Source organism: Tiliqua scincoides, chromosome 8 (assembly GCF_035046505.1).
Source record: "Tiliqua scincoides isolate rTilSci1 chromosome 8, rTilSci1.hap2, whole genome shotgun sequence".
NCBI lineage: Eukaryota > Metazoa > Chordata > Lepidosauria > Squamata > Scincidae > Tiliqua > Tiliqua scincoides.
Window position 1 is genome coordinate 28,768,042 of NC_089828.1, and position 17,982 is coordinate 28,786,023.

General features: G+C 43.4%; 2 protein-coding genes across 5 annotated transcripts in view; one reads left to right on the forward strand and one right to left on the reverse strand.

The window, feature by feature from the left end:
- The window catches only part of CCPG1 (cell cycle progression 1), a 26,851-nt gene extending 13,480 nt beyond the window's left edge, over positions 1-13,371 (forward strand). Inside the window, exons 6-11 of one of the 4 annotated variants that reach the window (XM_066635134.1) lie at positions 653-751; positions 5,355-5,609; positions 7,554-7,565; positions 9,047-9,168; positions 10,094-11,502; positions 11,924-13,371. In XM_066635134.1, coding sequence (XP_066491231.1) covers positions 653-751; positions 5,355-5,609; positions 7,554-7,565; positions 9,047-9,168; positions 10,094-11,502; positions 11,924-12,101 — 2,075 coding nt within the window. In that variant the 3' untranslated portion in view covers positions 12,102-13,371. The remainder of the gene's footprint in view (positions 1-652; positions 752-5,354; positions 5,610-7,553; positions 7,566-9,046; positions 9,169-10,093; positions 11,503-11,923) is intronic. The other 3 variants (XM_066635135.1, XM_066635136.1, XM_066635137.1) reach the window with 3 other exon arrangements.
- The window catches only part of PIGB (phosphatidylinositol glycan anchor biosynthesis class B), a 15,521-nt gene continuing 9,930 nt past the window's right edge, over positions 12,392-17,982 (reverse strand). Inside the window, exons 8-12 of the mRNA XM_066635139.1 lie at positions 17,765-17,976; positions 16,880-16,944; positions 15,742-15,955; positions 14,301-14,484; positions 12,392-13,079 (exon numbers count right to left, since the gene is read on the reverse strand). Of these exons, the coding sequence (XP_066491236.1) occupies positions 12,954-13,079; positions 14,301-14,484; positions 15,742-15,955; positions 16,880-16,944; positions 17,765-17,976 (801 nt within the window). The 3' untranslated portion in view covers positions 12,392-12,953. The remainder of the gene's footprint in view (positions 13,080-14,300; positions 14,485-15,741; positions 15,956-16,879; positions 16,945-17,764; positions 17,977-17,982) is intronic.

The window sequence follows — 17,982 nt, forward strand, 5'->3', positions numbered from 1 at the left end:
TGGCTTTCTGCGGCTTGAAACCTATTGTATTGTATATACTATGGCTGTGTGTAGACAGTTTGCCTGTATGACTCTCTGGTCTACATCTTTCTTAGCATCAGAGAATGGTGCGCTACCTAAACGTTAAGTAAATGCCCCTGAATCCATTCTTGGTACAACATTAGTTGTGGTCATAGCTGTGTGACATAGGGCCCTCCCCCAAGTATCTCCCATTTACAGTCTGCTCAGAGGGAGGAATTCACGCAGAGAGAGTGAAGGTAGAAGTTATGGGAGTAAATGGGAGATAGTGGCATGACTCTGCACAGGTAGAGGCATGTTGTGCCAATCGGGGTCTCAATCTTCTCCACAATTCTCAAGATCCTTGGGAGTCCCTGTGTTCTCCCCTATCCAAGTACAGGAAGGAAAGCTACACTTGGTGGAGGCGTATGTTTCAAAATTACCTGTTTAAATGAATAGAGAGTTTCACACACTTAACAATCAGAAGAGAAGCTTCAGAAGACTGAAAACTCTAGTGCCAGATTTTCAAGGAGTATCAAACTGATCATTTGCATTGCTTTTTGCAAATCTTCCAAATGACCTGGAGTTCCTGGTTGCGGTCTCCTCACAGCCAGCCAAGGCTTAACTTCTCTTCCTTCTGTTCTGTATGCAAAAGCTGGTTGGCTGCAGAAGAAGCTGCAGAAGATTCCAAAGTGTATAAGTGGATGGGCTGATCACCTGAGAGCACGTGTGACTGGCAGCTTCCCTTTCCAAGGTGGTGTGACTGAACTGTCTCAGGTTATGCCTGGTGTGCTCAGTGGCTTGCAGTGCTGCATTTTGTCTGTGTGGTAAAAATAGGAGCTTGGCAAGCTCTTTCAAGGTTTTGCTCAAGTTTCTTGAAGGAGAAAAAGGAAGGGTGCAGGATTGAAAAAAGCAAAAGAGAAGCCTTTAAGAGGTGCCAGGAAAAGGGCTTATTGCTATCAGCCCTGTCTATGTGTTGAGGCTGAAAACATTCTACAGGAGCAATTATAAAGAACAGCATTCAGAAGCAAAAGCTGAAATATGTGTTATTGTGATAAAGGTGTTGTAACCTTTGTAGATAATCTAATATTGCAGATTGCATCGCTAACTCATTGCTCCTGGCTGAAGTTCCATATCAGGAAGGGACAGCCAAACAAAAATAGGCACCACCTGTGTACTTCCCCATCCCCCAAGTTCTGCTACTGCAAGTTCTGCAAAGTTTTGCCAGTGTGCATGCATGTGCAACATGCATGCCAGCATTCCAGCCCTGTGCATCAGCATCCCCCGAACCACACACGTACATATATACATATGGGTCCACACACACACACACACACAGCTGCCCTTCCTGCCCTCTGGAGGGATTTGTTGTTGGCATGTGGACTAACACACACCTTCTGCCACTGTTGCCTCTGAACTGGCCAGGAGGAGAGAAGGTGGAATAGTGGTGGGAACAGTTGTGTAGCTGAGGGGTGGGTCACAGGACCCCAGATGGCACTCTTCTGCAGGCAGCAATGGTGATCCAGTCGCTGTGGTCCTGCCTGCCCTCACTTGCAGCTGAGTCACTCAGAGTGAGGCCACCTGCAGAAGAGGCTGGCCTTACTGCAAGCAGTGCACAACCACACAGAGAATGACTGCCCACCTGAGGTTATCCTGCTCACCCCTGCAGCCTTTATTGGTGCAGTTGAAGTGAAGCCGGATGCTTCCAAAGAAGTGCCCAGTTTCATTTCGACTGCACCTGTGGTAATTGCAGCACCATCGTTATGTCACTGCAATTACTTCCAGGTCAGAGAGGGTGGCAGTCTGACCGGTGTGCCCCAGGGCAGTGCCCAGTCAGGTCTGGTCTAGATGGTTGAGCCTCCATTTGCCTGAAGATAACATCCGAAGGTCGCCAGTTCGAGGCCACCGGCACCGTGCGACCTTGAAGCAGCTGACAAGCTGAGCCGAGCTATTCCATCTGCTCTGAGCGTAGGAGGATGGAGGCCAGAATGTGCAACCAGATCATGAAAGAAACATCTTGAATGTTGTGGTTTCTTGCAAGATAGAAACCTTCTTTCAAATTGTAAAAATCCCTACAGGGATTTAAATTGCCTGCCTGTGTAAACTGCCTTGAATAAAGTCTAAGGAGAAATCTGAGGACCAAGAAAGGCGTTATAGAAATACCTATATTATTATTATTATTATTATTATTATTACTAAACAGCTGAGAGGGCACCCCCACAGTGACAACCTCCTCTAGTGCCACTGCCACAGTGTTTGGCAGTGGTGCTAGAGGCAGAATATAATAATAATAATAATACTGATATTTATATACCGCCTTTCTGGTCATCGGATTACTCCTCTGACTTTATTCAAGGCGGTTCACATAGGCAGGCTATCTCTAAACCCCCGAGGGGATTTTTACAATAACAGAAAGGTTCTATCTTTCAAGAACTGCACAACATTTCAGATGGCTCTTTCACAGTCTGGTATCACTTCTGGCCCCCAGTTGCCTCCCACGCTGGCTGACAAGCAGTTCCTTCATCTCTCACTTGAAGGGCAGTCAAGACGCTTCGCTCACACCAAAGAGCAAGTGGAATAACTCAGCTCAGCTTGTCAGCTGCTTCAAGGTCTTGCCATTCATGGAGCTGCTGGTGGCCTTGAACTGGTGACCTTTAGACGTTATCTTCAGGCTAACAGAGGCACTACCCTCTAGACCAGGGGTGCCCAAACCCTGGCCCTGGGGCCACTTGTGGCCTTCGAGGACTCCCAATCTGACCCACGGGGAGCCCCCAGTCTCCAGTGAGCCTCTGGCCCTCTGGAAACCTGCTGGAGTCCACACTGGCCTGACGCAATTACTCTCAGTGTGAGGGCAACTGTTTGACCTCTCATGTGAGCTGTGGGACGAGGGCTCCTTCTGCTGCTTGCTGTTTCACATCTGTGATGCGGCAGCAAAGGAAAGGCTAGCCTTGCTTTGTGCAAGGCCTTTTATAGGCCTTGAGCTACTGCAAGACCTTCATTCATTCATATAAGTTCCATCACTATTATATTCATTTATGTAAATCTATTCAAATTTGAAATGTAAATTAATTCTATTTTTCCTGGCCCCCAACACAGTGTCAAAGAGATGATGTGGCCCTCCTGCCAAAAGGTTTGGACAGCCGTGCTCTAGACCAGACCTCCTGCCCAGAACTCCACAACTCACTCACCCACCTACTGCCTATTCCCTCTTACCTCTTTCCTCCTTCCTTTTCACTTTGCTGCCGTTTTCAAAAAGAGCTGCAGAATGGGCTGGAATAATGAATTCAGAAAAAACACCATCCCACTTCCCCCCCAAAATGGAACTGAGGCAATACTTCTCCAGCCTTCCTTGTTCTGCTAGGCTCTGCTGCTCTGTTTTTCAAACAGACCTGATTTTCAACAGGACAGAAGAGCCAAAATGGAAGAGACAAGGTTAGGTGATTGCAGAGGTAACAAATTGTTGCCACATGGCTGGGCCAACCTGGATGTGGACATATCTGAAGCTGCCCTATACAGAGGCAGATGCTGGGTGCCTTTAACTCAATATTGTCTGCACTGCCCAGCAGCTTTTTCAAAGTTGAAGACAGAAGGCTTTCCCAGGCCTGCCTGAAGATGTCAAGGATTGAACCTGGAAACTTCTGCATGCATAGAACAGGCGCTAGCATTGAGCTACAGCTTCATCTGCAAAAGGGAGGGAATAACATAGAATGGATAAAATAACAGAGTAGTTTGTTGATGGAGTATTTTTACCCTGCTGTTTGGCTTCCATTTTTTACATTCCCTTCATATATTAGCTCTGTTCCTTCAAAGCTAGTTAATGGAATTTTTAAAAAAAATATATCAGTACTTTTCCATCCTCTCTAGTAATAATGACAATGGCTGTTTTGGATGTTTGAAATAGTCACAATCCAAGATGAGAAAGTTAAATGAGGTAACAAGAAATTCGCGAACATATTGGTTTTACTGGTTATCTTAATAATTGTAAAAAATGTCAACCTTTTCCTTAGGAGTGCTAATTTAATCTGCAGTATTCAATTACATACAAATATTTTAGCAAACTGTGCTTTATTTCAATGGCACATGCATTTAAATCTCTGTTTACATGCCATTTTCCCAGCACCACTTCAGCTTCTTGGGCACTAATCCACCATGAGCACATGGTACCACATGGTACCAAAGAGGCACTGTTCAAACGCTGCCCTACCTTTCAGTGGGGGCATATCAGTGAGAGGTGCCATATGAGTCATGTTTGCTTGACTTCTGTTAGGACTGTTTTGAAACTGTGGACAGGTGAACCTTCTGAAGTGTTATTGGCTAGGGATGCTTAATATGTGTGTCAAAGCCCCTCAAGACAACAGCAACAAGTCATTCAGGTTACAGTCACCTCTTCCCTGCTCCTCACCTGCTTCATGTCCTGGGGTACCCCATTAATGATCACAGCTGACAGGCAGGGGCCCCAGATGTGTTATAGAAGATAATACCTCTGTGCAGAGGCACGTTATCTCCTCCAGAGCCTCCAGTTTATTTGTAGTCATGTAGAAATGGCAACCTTGCACTGGCATTTAGATATACGTGGATGAAAGAGAATCAGAATCATTTGCATCTTTTTAGATTGTGAACCCTTTTGGGACAGGGAGCCATTTAGTTATTTGATTTTTCTCTGTAAACCGCTTTGTGAACTTTTAGTTGAAAAGCGGTATATAAATACTGTTGATTGATGGTTGATTGATCAGAAACCAATAGGAGAATTAATGCCAAGTGCTGAAACTAGAGCTTTTGCTTGCTTCTAGATTATGTTTGCTGATTTGAGCACCAGGGTGAAACTTGCTGATGTGCTAGAGTGTGTTGAGCCTGCTAATAATGATCAGTGCATTTTTTTGTTCAGTTGGCGTGAGAAAATAATCCCTGTCTTTCTCATTCTTGTTGAAGCCCCAACTAGTCTTGCCCCTCCTTTGGCCACGGGACTGAGAGCTCGCCCCAGGGCAGGGGGCTAATAATTCAGTCAGATCATGTGACTGGTTGGCTTTTGTCTTCATTTTTTTTCCTACTTAAACCTAATGCATGTGTGGCAGATACAAGCCTTGAAATGTACTACCAGGCAAATTTAAGGTGCTACCTAAAACATTTCACATTACAGTAAGTGTCCAGGTAATACCTTGAATATTAAAATGAGCTAACCCAGAATGTGATGCATAGGGCCGATGATAGGACTGCAATCCTAAACCACTCATTAGGGAGCAGCCTCTTTGAATACAGTGAGGCTTACATTCAAGCCAACATGCCTTTGATGAAAATGCTGGAAGAGGAGTTTGTGCATGCTTGGTTGTTTACTATAAAGACTTGTGCTTGCTTTTCAGTTTTTCCACCTCACCCGAGTGGCGAAGAATCGAGCAGCGATGAAACCAGCAACCGCTTCAGCCCTACCCTGAGACGGCGGCGTGCAAAGAAGAGGCTCATCTCAAGCTCTGAATCAGAGGACGTGCCTCCTCACGAACAGGAGAGCGAACAGGCCAAAGATCAGTTGCAGAAGCACCAGTTCAGTAGTGGCCTCAACCGATGCATCATCCTGGCACTGGTGATTGCGATCAGCATGGGCTTTGGGCATTTTTATGGTGAGTGTACAAGGGGCTGTTGCATATGCATTGCAAGTATGGCTAAGCACACGTTTTAAAAAAACTGAACACCTAAAACTTGGAGTCTCATAAGATTATTTGGAAGGACATTTTCTTGAAGGTTTTTTTTTTAAAATATGATATGCACAAGAAGCACAAGGGAGCTGCATTTTTACACTCATGTACTCTTTTCTGTTGATTGTTGCTCCCAGGCCCCTATCTCAGTGCTTGGAACAGTAAGAGATTCATTGCGAGTACCAAATCTGCTTAAAGGTATCTGGGAGCCCTGTAGAATGGTTCTTATCTTTAGGGGATAGGTAGGAGGAAAGCTGGCTAAAGGGGGCACATGATGCTGTTTGCACATGCGCTAGACATAATGTGCCATTGAGAGGAATAGAAAGGAAACTGGCAGAAGCTCAGTTTCTGGGGAAAAGCCCCTTCTTCCCCAAGCAGGGAGAGTTTGATGCAGTAGTTAGAGAAGTGAATTTCAACCTTTTTCATCCCATGGCACACTGACAAGGAACTAAAATTGTCAAGACATCAATGACAGGAGGGGCTTGCCTCCCCCAGTGGCCCTAACAAACAACCCTCCTCCCAGACTGTCGCAGCACACCTGCAGACCATTCACAGCACATCAGTGCCCCACGGCACATTGGTTGAAAATGGCTGAGTTAAGAGTGTGAGACTTATCCTAGGAGGATTTAGGTTCAAATCCCTACTGCATTTGGAGTTTCCTGGTATGATCTTGGACAAGTCACTACCTCTTGGTCTAATCTACCTAACAGGACGGCAATGGGCTCATACCCACGTATGCTGCCTTGTGTTCCTGGGAAGAAGAGTGGGATATAAGTGGGACAGATGGATGGAAAGAGATTAGTAGGAAGGAATTGGGGTTTGTGCATTTGTTCCAGATAAATTTCGTAGTTTAGCTCTTAGCATTGCAAACAGAGGATTTTTAAGCACTATGAAATTTATCCTCCTGCGCCAACCGCTTCCCAAACAATATCCATTGATGAGAATGATGTTTGTTTTTTGGTGGAGGAAGCACGACAGTTCCCATTCTCCTCCTTTGGCTGGAGTTACTGCAGTTTGCTGTAGGTGTCTCCGCAGAAGCTGTTCCCCCTCCCCATGCCCCTTTTCCTTCCATATGTGTCAGCTTCTGAGCTGACAGGCGCCTGTTATTTAAACGGACCCCTTACCTGGCCCAGACTTGTCAGCAGGATGTGTATGTGTGTTGTGGTTGTAGCCATGTCACAGAGAGGCAGCTCCTTAGACCAGCGGTTCTCACAAATTTAGCACCAGGACCCACTTTTTAGAATGAGAATCTGTCAGGACCCACTGGAAGTGATGTCATGACCAGAAGTGACATCATCAAGCAGGAAAATTTTAACAATCCTAGGCTGCAATCCTACCTACACCTACCCAGGAGTAAGTCCCATTGACTATCATTGTTAAAAAAATATACATAGTAGCTTGTGTAACATTTCCCCAAATGCAGTCACATACCATGCTAGAATCAAGTCTCATATATTAAAAATAAAATATTGAAATGAATGAGAACCCACCTGAAATTGGCTTGTGACCCACCTAGTGGGTCCTGACCCACAGATTGAGAAACACTGCCGTAAACAGTTATCTTGTATGTTTTCATTTTTGTATGGCACTTGGCAAATGAAGAACACATGTACTAACCACTGGCCCCCTGCCTATATTTAGTGGTTTCTGCTCTCTTGTGCTCATTAGCGACAGTTGTGTATCATATAAAGAAGTCCTCCATGCAAAGCTCTTTTAAGCTCTTTCTGGGGGTTCAAAGCATACGTTTTAATAACAATGGCATTTTACTGGTTTTCTCGCTGTCTCTGATTTGGAGCTACATAAACTACATCACATTTAGTGTAATGAACTTCAAGCTGACTTTACAATTATCCATTCTTTTGTTCTTAGGGAAAATTGCAGGTAAGAGGCTTTCTTGGGCCATGTTGCTGTGGCCACAAGGCTAACCATCACTACTCTAACTCTGCCCACTTCTGCATGAAAGTGCAATAGCATGTGTTTGACCCAGTGGAAAAGTGGATTGTCTTCCAAGCTCTGTAACTTAAGTCAAAATTACTCATAGAGGAAATTCCTTTGCCACAGCATTAAAATGTTGTCAAGACTGAATGAGGATTTCAAATTTCAAATCACCCAGATCTAGGGTACAATTTTCCCCACTCTGCAGGTGATCATTCTTTTGGAGAAAGATCTAAAGGTGCTGCTTCAAAAGAACAAAATTGGCTATTGATGTTTGTGGAAGAAAATATACCAAATAAAAGCTGTTTACATATCAAACTAATATTTGATATTCCTGCATCAAATATAGTGCCATTTGTTAATCTCAGCATATTGTGTATTAAGAGTGTCCTCTTTCTGTTGCGTCTGTGATTTTTCTTGCTTTTTTCTTTTTTTGTCATGTCTTAAGTCAGGGGTGCCCAAACCCTGGTTCGGGGGCCACTTGTGGACTCCCAATCCGGCCTGCGGGGAGCCCCCAGTCTCCAATGAGCCTCTAGCCCTCTAGAGACTTGCTGGAGCCCATGCTGGCCCAACGCAACTGTTCTCAGCGTGAGGGCGACTGTTTAGCCTCTCGCGTGGACTATGGGATGAGGGCTCCCTCCACTGCTTGCTATTTCATGATACAGCAGCAACAGTGACAGAAAGGCTGGCCTTGGTTTGTGCAAGGTCTTTTATATTCAAATTCAAAATGTAAATTAATTTTTTCCCCCGGCCCCCAACAGTGTCAGAGGCCACCCTGCCAAAAACTATGGACACCCCTGGTCTTAAGTGATGGCTGCTTTTTCTCTGGATTGGGCCTGTCCTTGTGCAAGTTATTTGGTTGGCAGGATTTAAAGGCATCATTAGAAATTTTTGTCTCTCCAGTGTTGCTGTATGAGCATTCCTGAATTGTCATGCTGCTGCATTTGCCCCTAATAGTTTTTATAGCCTTATACCGGTCACTGAGGCTTCATTCAAACTTTTCAGAAAGAGAAGGATGTGTGTGTGGTATGACAGAAGGCTTTATATGTCCATATTCATAAAATCACAGATGCTCCAAATAGGACTAATCTATATTTGTTCCACCGTTTTTGTTAACTCCAAGCATGTATAACTATGTAGCAAGATTGCCTTTTGTTTTTGTAACACTTTTCTCCCATGTAGTTGTTTCTTTAGGTGTAGCCAAACAGTGTAACATTCATTCATTGATTGCTTTTGTCAAAGACAGAATGCATGACTGTTATGAGTCATTGAGGAATGAATAAATGCTATGAACCACTAAAAGATGAAGGTGTAAACCTATAATGGAAAGAGATCACTGGTCACTGTAGAGTGCATGACTTAGAAGAGGAGAGCCATCACCTTTCAATTTTCCTTGTCAGATAAAAGAGAAAATTTTCTGTTTCAAGGTACAATTCAGATCCAAAAACGTCAGCAATTGGTTGAGAAAACTCATGAAGATGAACTGAATGATATGAAGGGTAATCTTATTCAGTGCCAGCAAGGACAAGGAATCAGAACAGAATGTAAGGTAAGGGTGATCTTTCCATTACACCCCTCAGAAAAGACTTGTGTTCTGCCCATGTAGTTTGCAAATGTTCAATCCCATTGCAAGGTTTCTTTGTTGTTGCTTGTTGCACAGTGCTGGGGACCCTGGGGCAAAATCCTGCACCTGGTTCTCTGACGTTGCGTTGGTACTGCTGGTGCCAGAGGGGGTTCATGGATCATCCCAGCAGAGTGTAGACCCTCTGATATTATTGCGAGAAACTTGAAAGTCCAGATTTAAGGCCAAGGTAGTGCACATTTTATCAGTGTCTTTTGCTTGAATCCTGGCACTGCAGGTCACTGCATCTCTCTTGTAACATTGAGGCAATACAGCAAAGAGCAGGCCTCAGATTGAAAATGAAAAAAAAGCTTTTTCCTGACAAGTAGCCACAATGTGGCTTTTTACAAAGACACCATATCTTCCCCCAGGATTTGGTGCTGGGCTCATTTGGAAAAAGAAAAAAGAAGAGATACAAAAATGGAATTGTCTGCCTTTTTAAATGTTGGGAGAAGTGGGGTAGTCAAAGGTGGCAAATAATCTTGGATGTGCAAATGGATGCCCAGGATCATCCTGTCAGCCTTACCCAACATGGGCCAATACCTACCTGTGTCCGAGCTGGAAGCATGGACTGTTTTGCATGTGTTCCTTGGGATCAAAGTAACCTCACCTCTTACTCTGATGTTGTCTTGCACTTCCCTGTGTAGTGCAGACAAAATTTATTGTTGAGACTGGATGAGGCTTTCCTGTGGACCTACGAAACCCACATCATGTTCTTTTTCTCCCTTGCCCTAAATATGCTGTATATTCTGTTTCAGAGATGTGACTTATCAATCTTGTTTGTTTATCATGTTTCTACTTTTCTCCAGTATGTAACATTTAATGTGTGTGCTTGCTTTTCATTTTTCATCAGTCACTCAAGGAAGGCCTTGCAACATGCTTGCTTACAACTGAAATGGAAAAGAAATCATTTGAATCTCAGAAACGTAACTTTGCATCAGAAAACCAGCACTTGAGAGAGTCTCTAGAGAGGGAGGAAAAAGCGTTGGCATTATTGCAAGAAGAATTAAGAAAGCTAAGAGAACAAATCAGGCACCTGGAGAACAAAGGCGCTGGGTCAGAGTTAGCTGCCACAGAAAGTCAAAAGCTTAAGGCACATTTGGAAGAGGAAAAACACAAAATGCAGAGTTTTGTGAAACAGAAGGAGGTTTTGTTTGCAGAGGCACAGATGCTGCGAAAGGAACTGGACAAGGAGCGTCAACTAACGTTGGCTCTCAGGGAAGAACTGGAAAAGTTAAGTTCTCAGCAGGCATCCCCTGAGTCTGGTGCTGGTGATGGTTTGCAGGAGAAGCTAGAGACTGAAACCTTACGGCAAAGACTGATGGAACTGGAAAAGAAACTCAGCTTTGAGCAACAGCGGTCTGATTTATGGGAAAAGCTGTATATTGAAGCCAAGGACCATGCTGAAAAGCAAGAACGAGTGGAAAAAGTACAGAAGCCTGAGGGGAAAGGATCAAGTAAAATGAAGAAGAAGCCCAAAGCAAACTTTTTTGGTTCTGTGAAAGAAACATTTGATGCTATGAAGAATTCTACAAAGGAGTTTGTAAGACACCATAAAGAAAAAATTGAACAAGCCAAAGAAGCTGTGAAAGAGAACTTGAGAAAATTCTCAGATTCTGTGAAGTCCACCTTCAGACACTTCAAGGACAAAACAAAAAATTTGTTTGATGAAAGAGAGAAAAAGCATGGGGACAAAAAACATGAGGCTAATAGAAGAGGAAGGACTGTATATCAGGCAGATAGTTCCCCCACAGGACCGCACAAGCACGTACAGTACAGGGCCCCTGGCAGCCAGAGAGAAGCCACGCGGCCCAGAGAGAGTCGCCCTCGACACTTTTCTAAGGATTCCACTTCCCAGGAGTGCCCAAAAGGCCCTCCCTGTAACAAGAAGCAGCACCCAGTCCTAAAGGGATGTTCAGGCATTTTTGACTGTGCCCATCAAGAATTTGATAGCCTCTTTAACAAAGTACTGGACCCTATTCGGGCAGATGAATTTAATCAGTTAATGCACAAATATTTGCGTCAAGAAGTGGACAACTTTCATCACTGGAGAGAACTGGAGACTTTCATCAATAGTTTTTTTCATAATGGCGTCTTCATACATGACCAGATGCTGTTCACAGACTTTGTTAATGATGTTAAGGATTATCTTGAAGAGATGAAAGAGTACCAGAGCACTAGCAATGGTGTCTTTAAAGACCTGGATAAATATGTCTACCGCTACTACTTCCATTATGATCCCTCACCTCAGCATCAATCCAGGTTAGTGTTATAAACATTGCTGATAAGTAACAGAGCAGCTTTCAGTTGTACAGGATTGCTGATGCTTAGCCTGGCAGCTGCCTCCTTATCTTGAGCTGATTCTTGTTTGTAGCAGTGGGCATCAAGGACAGCCTTCATGAAAGCTAGGATGACAAAAATTCCATTGTAATTGATTTACTTGTTTCATATATATACACTGAGCAGTGCAAAATGCTTATACTAGAAGCTGTGTTTCTGTATGCAGCAGAAGTAACTGGAACAATTTCATTCTAGTCACATGCTGCTCTTGTTTGGGAACGTAAACACAGAAGCTTACAGCTTTGTGGAAGAAATGTTTGGCTTTAAGTCTCTCATCAAGAGAGTCGGTGTGGCTCCTGCAGCAATGAAGGTCACTAACCTCTCTTCTTCCTAACCTTTTCAGCCACCCTACTAAGAGAGCTGCTTTCACACAAAGCACCCACCAGGAAAGACACGGTCCAAAGTACCAACAACGCTACAAAAGAGAAGGCAAATGGCATAAACAGGGGCGCACTGATGGAAGACACATGGCAAACCTGGAGATAGAATTGGGCCAACTGCCTTTTGACCCAAAATACTAATTACTGTTGTCATTGAGGATAATGAGTGGACAATTGACCATGTTTGGAATTAGCTGAGGCTTTCCAACAGAGATACCAAGTGCAAGTTTCCCCCTTCCACCTCCTCTTCCCCCTCCCACAAAGGCCCGGCTTCTCAATCTGCATCTCTGCTCTTGCCTTGCTGCCTCTTTGGGAAATGTTCATTTGGGCGCAGTTCTACTATTGCAATAAATAAGCAGGGTAAACAGTAGCTTTGTGTGTGTAAAAAATTTAAGCTTATTTGCACTTGTTATTAGAATACAAACTTGATTCAGGCATAGTGTAAGATTATTATGATGTACTAATTTCATCTCATGCTGTTCAGATGCCTGTCTGTTTCATAACTATCCTTGTTCTGGTGTTGGGGTGTGTGTGGGGGGGAGGGAAAACCTGTTGATTTTCTCTGTGTGTTGCTTTCTGATAAACTTTTGACTTGCATTTGAAATTTCTTGCACATCTGCAAACTGTAGAAGAAAAATAAAGACATGGTTCACAAAGAATATTTATAAAAGTTTGCATAGCTGTACATTGTCAGAACAGGGCTGAAATCTTTGTCAAGACCACCTTGTATTCTGCCACTACGTTGAACTCACTTTTGATGTGAACTGCAGCACAATGGAAAAGTTGTAAGTTTTAGTTCTGGAAAAGTTGTAAGTTTCAGTTCTAACTGCAGCTTCAATCCTATGAAAGTATTGATGGGTGAGTCTCAGACTTCAGCGGACTGACTGTTGAGTGAACAGGGACAAGGTTGGGCTTCTCACCAGTGTCCTGCTATTCAAGATATACTTACAAACTTTAAATGACTTGATGTTGCTGCTTTGGCTAAGCCTGTTCTTAGAGAGGAGTTTGATTCCTTTTATAGATGTAAATATGGCTTCCAATTCGTCCTTGAGGTAGATGAGTGTGAAAGAACGTCGCAGTTTTTTCATAGCCATTTGAAACTAGAAATGGGGATATGTCCTGGAAGTAAAAATACAGTGCAGCATGAATAGTCATTTTGTATTACTGTCCTGCTTGTTTTAAAACAGAGCAGCAGATAGAACAATAAGGTCACAAATGCCTTTTAGCAGCAAAATTCCCATCAATCACTCACGCTTAAAGACACTGGGAGACTATTTGAATGATGTAAAATGAAATTGTACCTCTACTTTGGGAACTGTTCATTTTTCTGTAAGCAAGTGCATTTAGAAAATGCTTTTGTCCCCCAAAACCAGGTGTCCAGAGGACAATCACTGTCTAGCCCACACATTTGTTCTGCAACCAGAGAGTGTGTTAAACTGTGTTAAACAGAATGCAGTTGTGTAAAACTGTCTCTTGATTTTCAACCTAATTTTGAGCCCAATCCTATAAAACACTACAGCACCAATTCAGCCACACCAACTAGGTGTTCACTGCATCTTGTGATGGTGGTGGGCAGTCATGGAGTCCTGCTTAAGGTAAGGAAATGTTTGTTACATTGCAGCTACTTTGGCACTGGAATTTTGGCTAGAATTGGGCCCTTTGTTGATGAACATGTTGGCCACGCAGATGCAACCCACCAGTTCTCTTTAACTGAGCAAAACGCACCCTGCTTCATCTTGCATTTGCAGAAAATGAGAAGGGGTATTAAATCCAGCTGCTTTATTTAGCAATCTCTACCACATAGGTAGTATGCAGACAGACACATGGTCCAGAGCAGCTCAGATGCTTAAAATCCTTTCACCCATAGCAGGTGTGCAGAAAAAGCAATGCTTGACCTGGGGTATCATCCACTGTTTCAGGCAGCACATTGTAAGTAGATAGCAAAGGAGAGAGAATGTGATGAAAGAACAATGCAGCCGTTTGCACAGGCTGTTTGCATTTCTTGGACCTCAGGTTAGGCATATATTATTGGTATTCAAGTGATGAGGCAATCTGCTAGTTGGCAGGAGTGAAAGGGCATCACATATATGTGAATAGGTTCTGGTAATCTAGTGTCTGAAATGCATTCTGTGCTTGTCCCACTGAAAGCACGGGACTGATATGTGTTTGTCAGAGGTTGGGTAGTGACTGAGGGCTTATCTGGTCAAGCTGAACCCTTAGTACTGGTGGCAATAGAGAGGCTCAAGGCACCAACTGGGGGCCCAGTATAGGGCATTGCCTCAGGATTCCCAGCACTCAGAAGACCAGGACTACAGTGAGATCATTTTGTAGCTTTCATACCTGCTTTAGGACACTGAAGAAGACCAAGTGTGAGGGCAACAATGTAGCATTCCCATGAAACTCCTCTTTGAGCCAGCTGAGAGGGTTGGAGTAAAACAAGTCGGCTTCATCAAAGTAATTTGTCTTTCCTGTCAAATCTGGAGGACACTGAAGGAACCTCATTTGCAGGGGGCAGTGAACATGGCTAGGAGGGAAAGAAAAAGGATTCAGAAATGGCTGGTTGGAGGCTGGAATTCTGTAGGAAAGCTTAGTGGCACTGAAGCATCAATTTACACTTCTGGCTAATCCTTTCAGCTTGTGCTGACTAAGTACTGTGAGCAAGAGAACAGGACTTAACAAGAAGGAGGGAGGCACGGTGGCACTCATTCCTGACAGCACCTGCAAGATAAATAGGATGAATTCTAGGCAACTTTCCTTCACTATGGTACACACTCATAATATAGTCCCAACACAAACTGGGAAACATCCAGCAAAAGGCAGTGGAGACCAGCTGTGCTCGTCACTGTATACTAGAATCAGCAGGGGCCCATAACACAGGCCAACACACATTTTGCTTCCTTAAACATTACACCAATTCCTGGGTATATTTGGGGTGCCGATTCCAAAAATGGCATCCGTTTTACCCTATCAAGTCTAGTTTTGGAGACACGGCATAGCCTCTTTAGTGAATGGTTCAAGCAGCTTCCTCATGAGGAAACCTACACCATGGCTTCCTCATGAAGAAGCTGCTTGAACGATTTGCTAATGGGGCTGTACTATATCTCCCAAACTAGACGTGATAGGGCAAAACGGATGCCATTTTTGGAATCTGCGTGCCAAATTCATATCAAGCCACCATAAAGTTTGGGAAAAACTTTTCTGACCCTCAATTTTGTAGGCCTGTGTAATGAGCATAAAAAGGCTCAGTTAAAACAACACCAGCTAGATAAGTGTTGAAGCTTTTCACTCCATGTGAGTGACATGCTTCTAAGTTACCCTTAGCTTAGCAATTTTCACAGCTGGGGGCATGTACCAATTGCCACACAAACAGGTTTATTTATTAACCCCCCGCTTTCCATCCCTAAGGGAGCCCACAAGAGATGGAAAGAACCACCATACAGATAATATCCATACAACCCTTGAGCAAGCCAAGACTCTTCTGCTTTAAAATCTTCTAACAACAGAAACCAAGATTTCAATCCTTAAGAAACTCTTCATCTCAGCAAAGCCTACTGATACAGAACAAAACGGGAAGAGCTATTTCCCGTTATATGGGAAACGGGATGCTATGAAAAATGTAAAACCTGCCAGTAAGCTCATGATAACACATTCTGGGAGAAGTTGCTCCTAAAATTCAGATTAAACTGTTCAGTAAACCATAAGCAGCAGACATTTTAATGCTGTACCACCAAAATCTTGGAAATGCTCCTTAACTGTACAATGTGCAAGTGGATGGCCTCACCTGTAATACGGTGTTGAATGGCACGGCATCAGCATAAAGACGGATGCCTGTGTAGGGGTAGAAATAGTGCTACAGAGCTCTTGTAGGTGGCCCATGATATCTAGTGCTCCACGTTGATGGACCAAACCAGTGTAGAGAATAGGCACCAAGTTTGACACAAGTAGGAAGGAGACTGCAGCCTTCTTCCACTTTTGCAGCTTTTTCAGAGAATGCCCTACAAGGAGAAGGGCAGTTACAGTAAGAAGTGAATTAGTCCCTCCCTGATGAAGACCTAACATGACTAGCTCTGCACTGCCTCCCTCATTCTCTAAGACGGAAAAAGAAATTTGGCAACTTAGCCATTTCCTGACTGGCATACCAGTTAAAAAAATTGTATTAGGGTCTTTCGGAAGTTTGGGGTGAAGGGCTGCAAGTAGCAGAAAGGGAAAAAAAACACTTGCATAGAATGACACAGAAAGGCTTACACAGCATGTCTACTTCCATAGTCAAGATGACCTTTCTTTCCTGGATGACAGTCTCTTCATCCATATTAAAGCATTGGTTATCTTCTTTCCCCATTTCCTTATGCAGCAGGAAAATTCTGAAAGTATGGCATCATACTTTGAAAAACAAGAGCTTCCCTCCTCACCTCCACTCCTCTTCCTCCTCTATTCCCTGGATTCAAAAAGGGAAGTATGGAGTGGTGGCCTAGAGCACTGGAAACTGGCACATCACTAAGTAAGGGGACAGCCTTCGGCATGCCACCTTAGAAGCCAGGGGTTTTTTGGTGAGCCCTAACTTAACACCGCACAGTCTTACAAAATCACGCATCTCAAACTCTGTGCAGTTTCTCACCTCTTAACATGTAATGTCCCACTTTCTCAAGGAAAGATGTAAGCCACATATATAAGCACTAAGCACTTCCACAACTGCACCAAGCTTTCCTCTTTACATTTACAAAATTGTAGGAGGCTGCACTAGTCTGTTAGAAGAAAAATTCACAAATATAGGATAATTAAGATCAACCTCAAGGTATCAAATTTTTAAAATCCTTTAGGATTCTTTATTTACATTTAGCATTTCATGTTATCATCAATGACTGAAAAGGGCTTAGATTTTTGCAAAAGTATCATCATATGCACAGAACTGAAATGCTTACCACAAAACACCATGCAAATTGGCAGTACTGGATAGATAAACCTGAATTCTTTGTGACTCAACATGCTGTAAAAAAAGGAAAAAATCACTGAAGGAATCAGAGCAGGTATTCTTGCAGAGTCCATCCAAAACAGGAAAACTCAAGAATTTCTCCCACAAACATGAAATGTACTAAAATAATTTTTAGAAATATTAACCAAAGGTAGGAGATATTTTGTGTGAAGCTGATTTGTCTTCCATATGTCATCGCTCAAACAGTATGTCAAGTTGAAGGGATCAAGGCCCAGCTTCAAACTTTCTCCTGAGCAGCATGGTGACTGCTGCTTCTATGGTTGCTCCCATACTTAGAAAAGTAAGTGTCTTCCACTTATGTGGTAAGAGGAGATCCTGTGGTTACATCCCACAGCAGTGAGACCAGCATGGGAGAAACCACAGAAGCCACAGCAACCATGTTGTTTCAAGTAATGTGAAAAAATAGCTCTGGTGAGGATAATCTTTAAACTGTATTTCTAACTCAAAATAAAGCGTGCCTGCATAAAGACTCCTCAGGTGTCCCTCCATACGCCCTCCTCCAATTCTGTTTCAAAACTCCTTCAATTTCCAGCTAGGGAAATTGTTGTTACCACATCAGTTGTTACCAGGTCTCTTTCCATCTACCTGGAGCTCTCTAATGGATGTATAAGATCCCTTTTGGTGAAAATCAAAATCACAAATGAAAGAGACTCTGCTCACATCTTCCAGCACATGTCAAGACATTCACCTGGTATTACTAGTGCCCAACCATTTCCTAATCCAGCATTGCTCTCTCAAGACTGCAGCAGAAATTAAATCTTAAGACATAAAAACTAAAAGTGTACAAAGTTGCATTGTGTAGAAGGAAGTTTACCTGTATGCTGTCACTGTCCAAAGCACCACAACCAGGAATATGTGATGCCTCCTTGGGGCTTGAAAGCAGCCATGGATAAAGAAAGGGAGATGAGTGCCTAAGACAACTGGCCAGCCCTGAGTGAAGTACCAGTGCCATGGATGGGACCCATAAAACGTGGCCAAGTTCTGCAGCACATTAAACTTCAGAAAGTTCAGCTGAACCACAACCCACTGCAG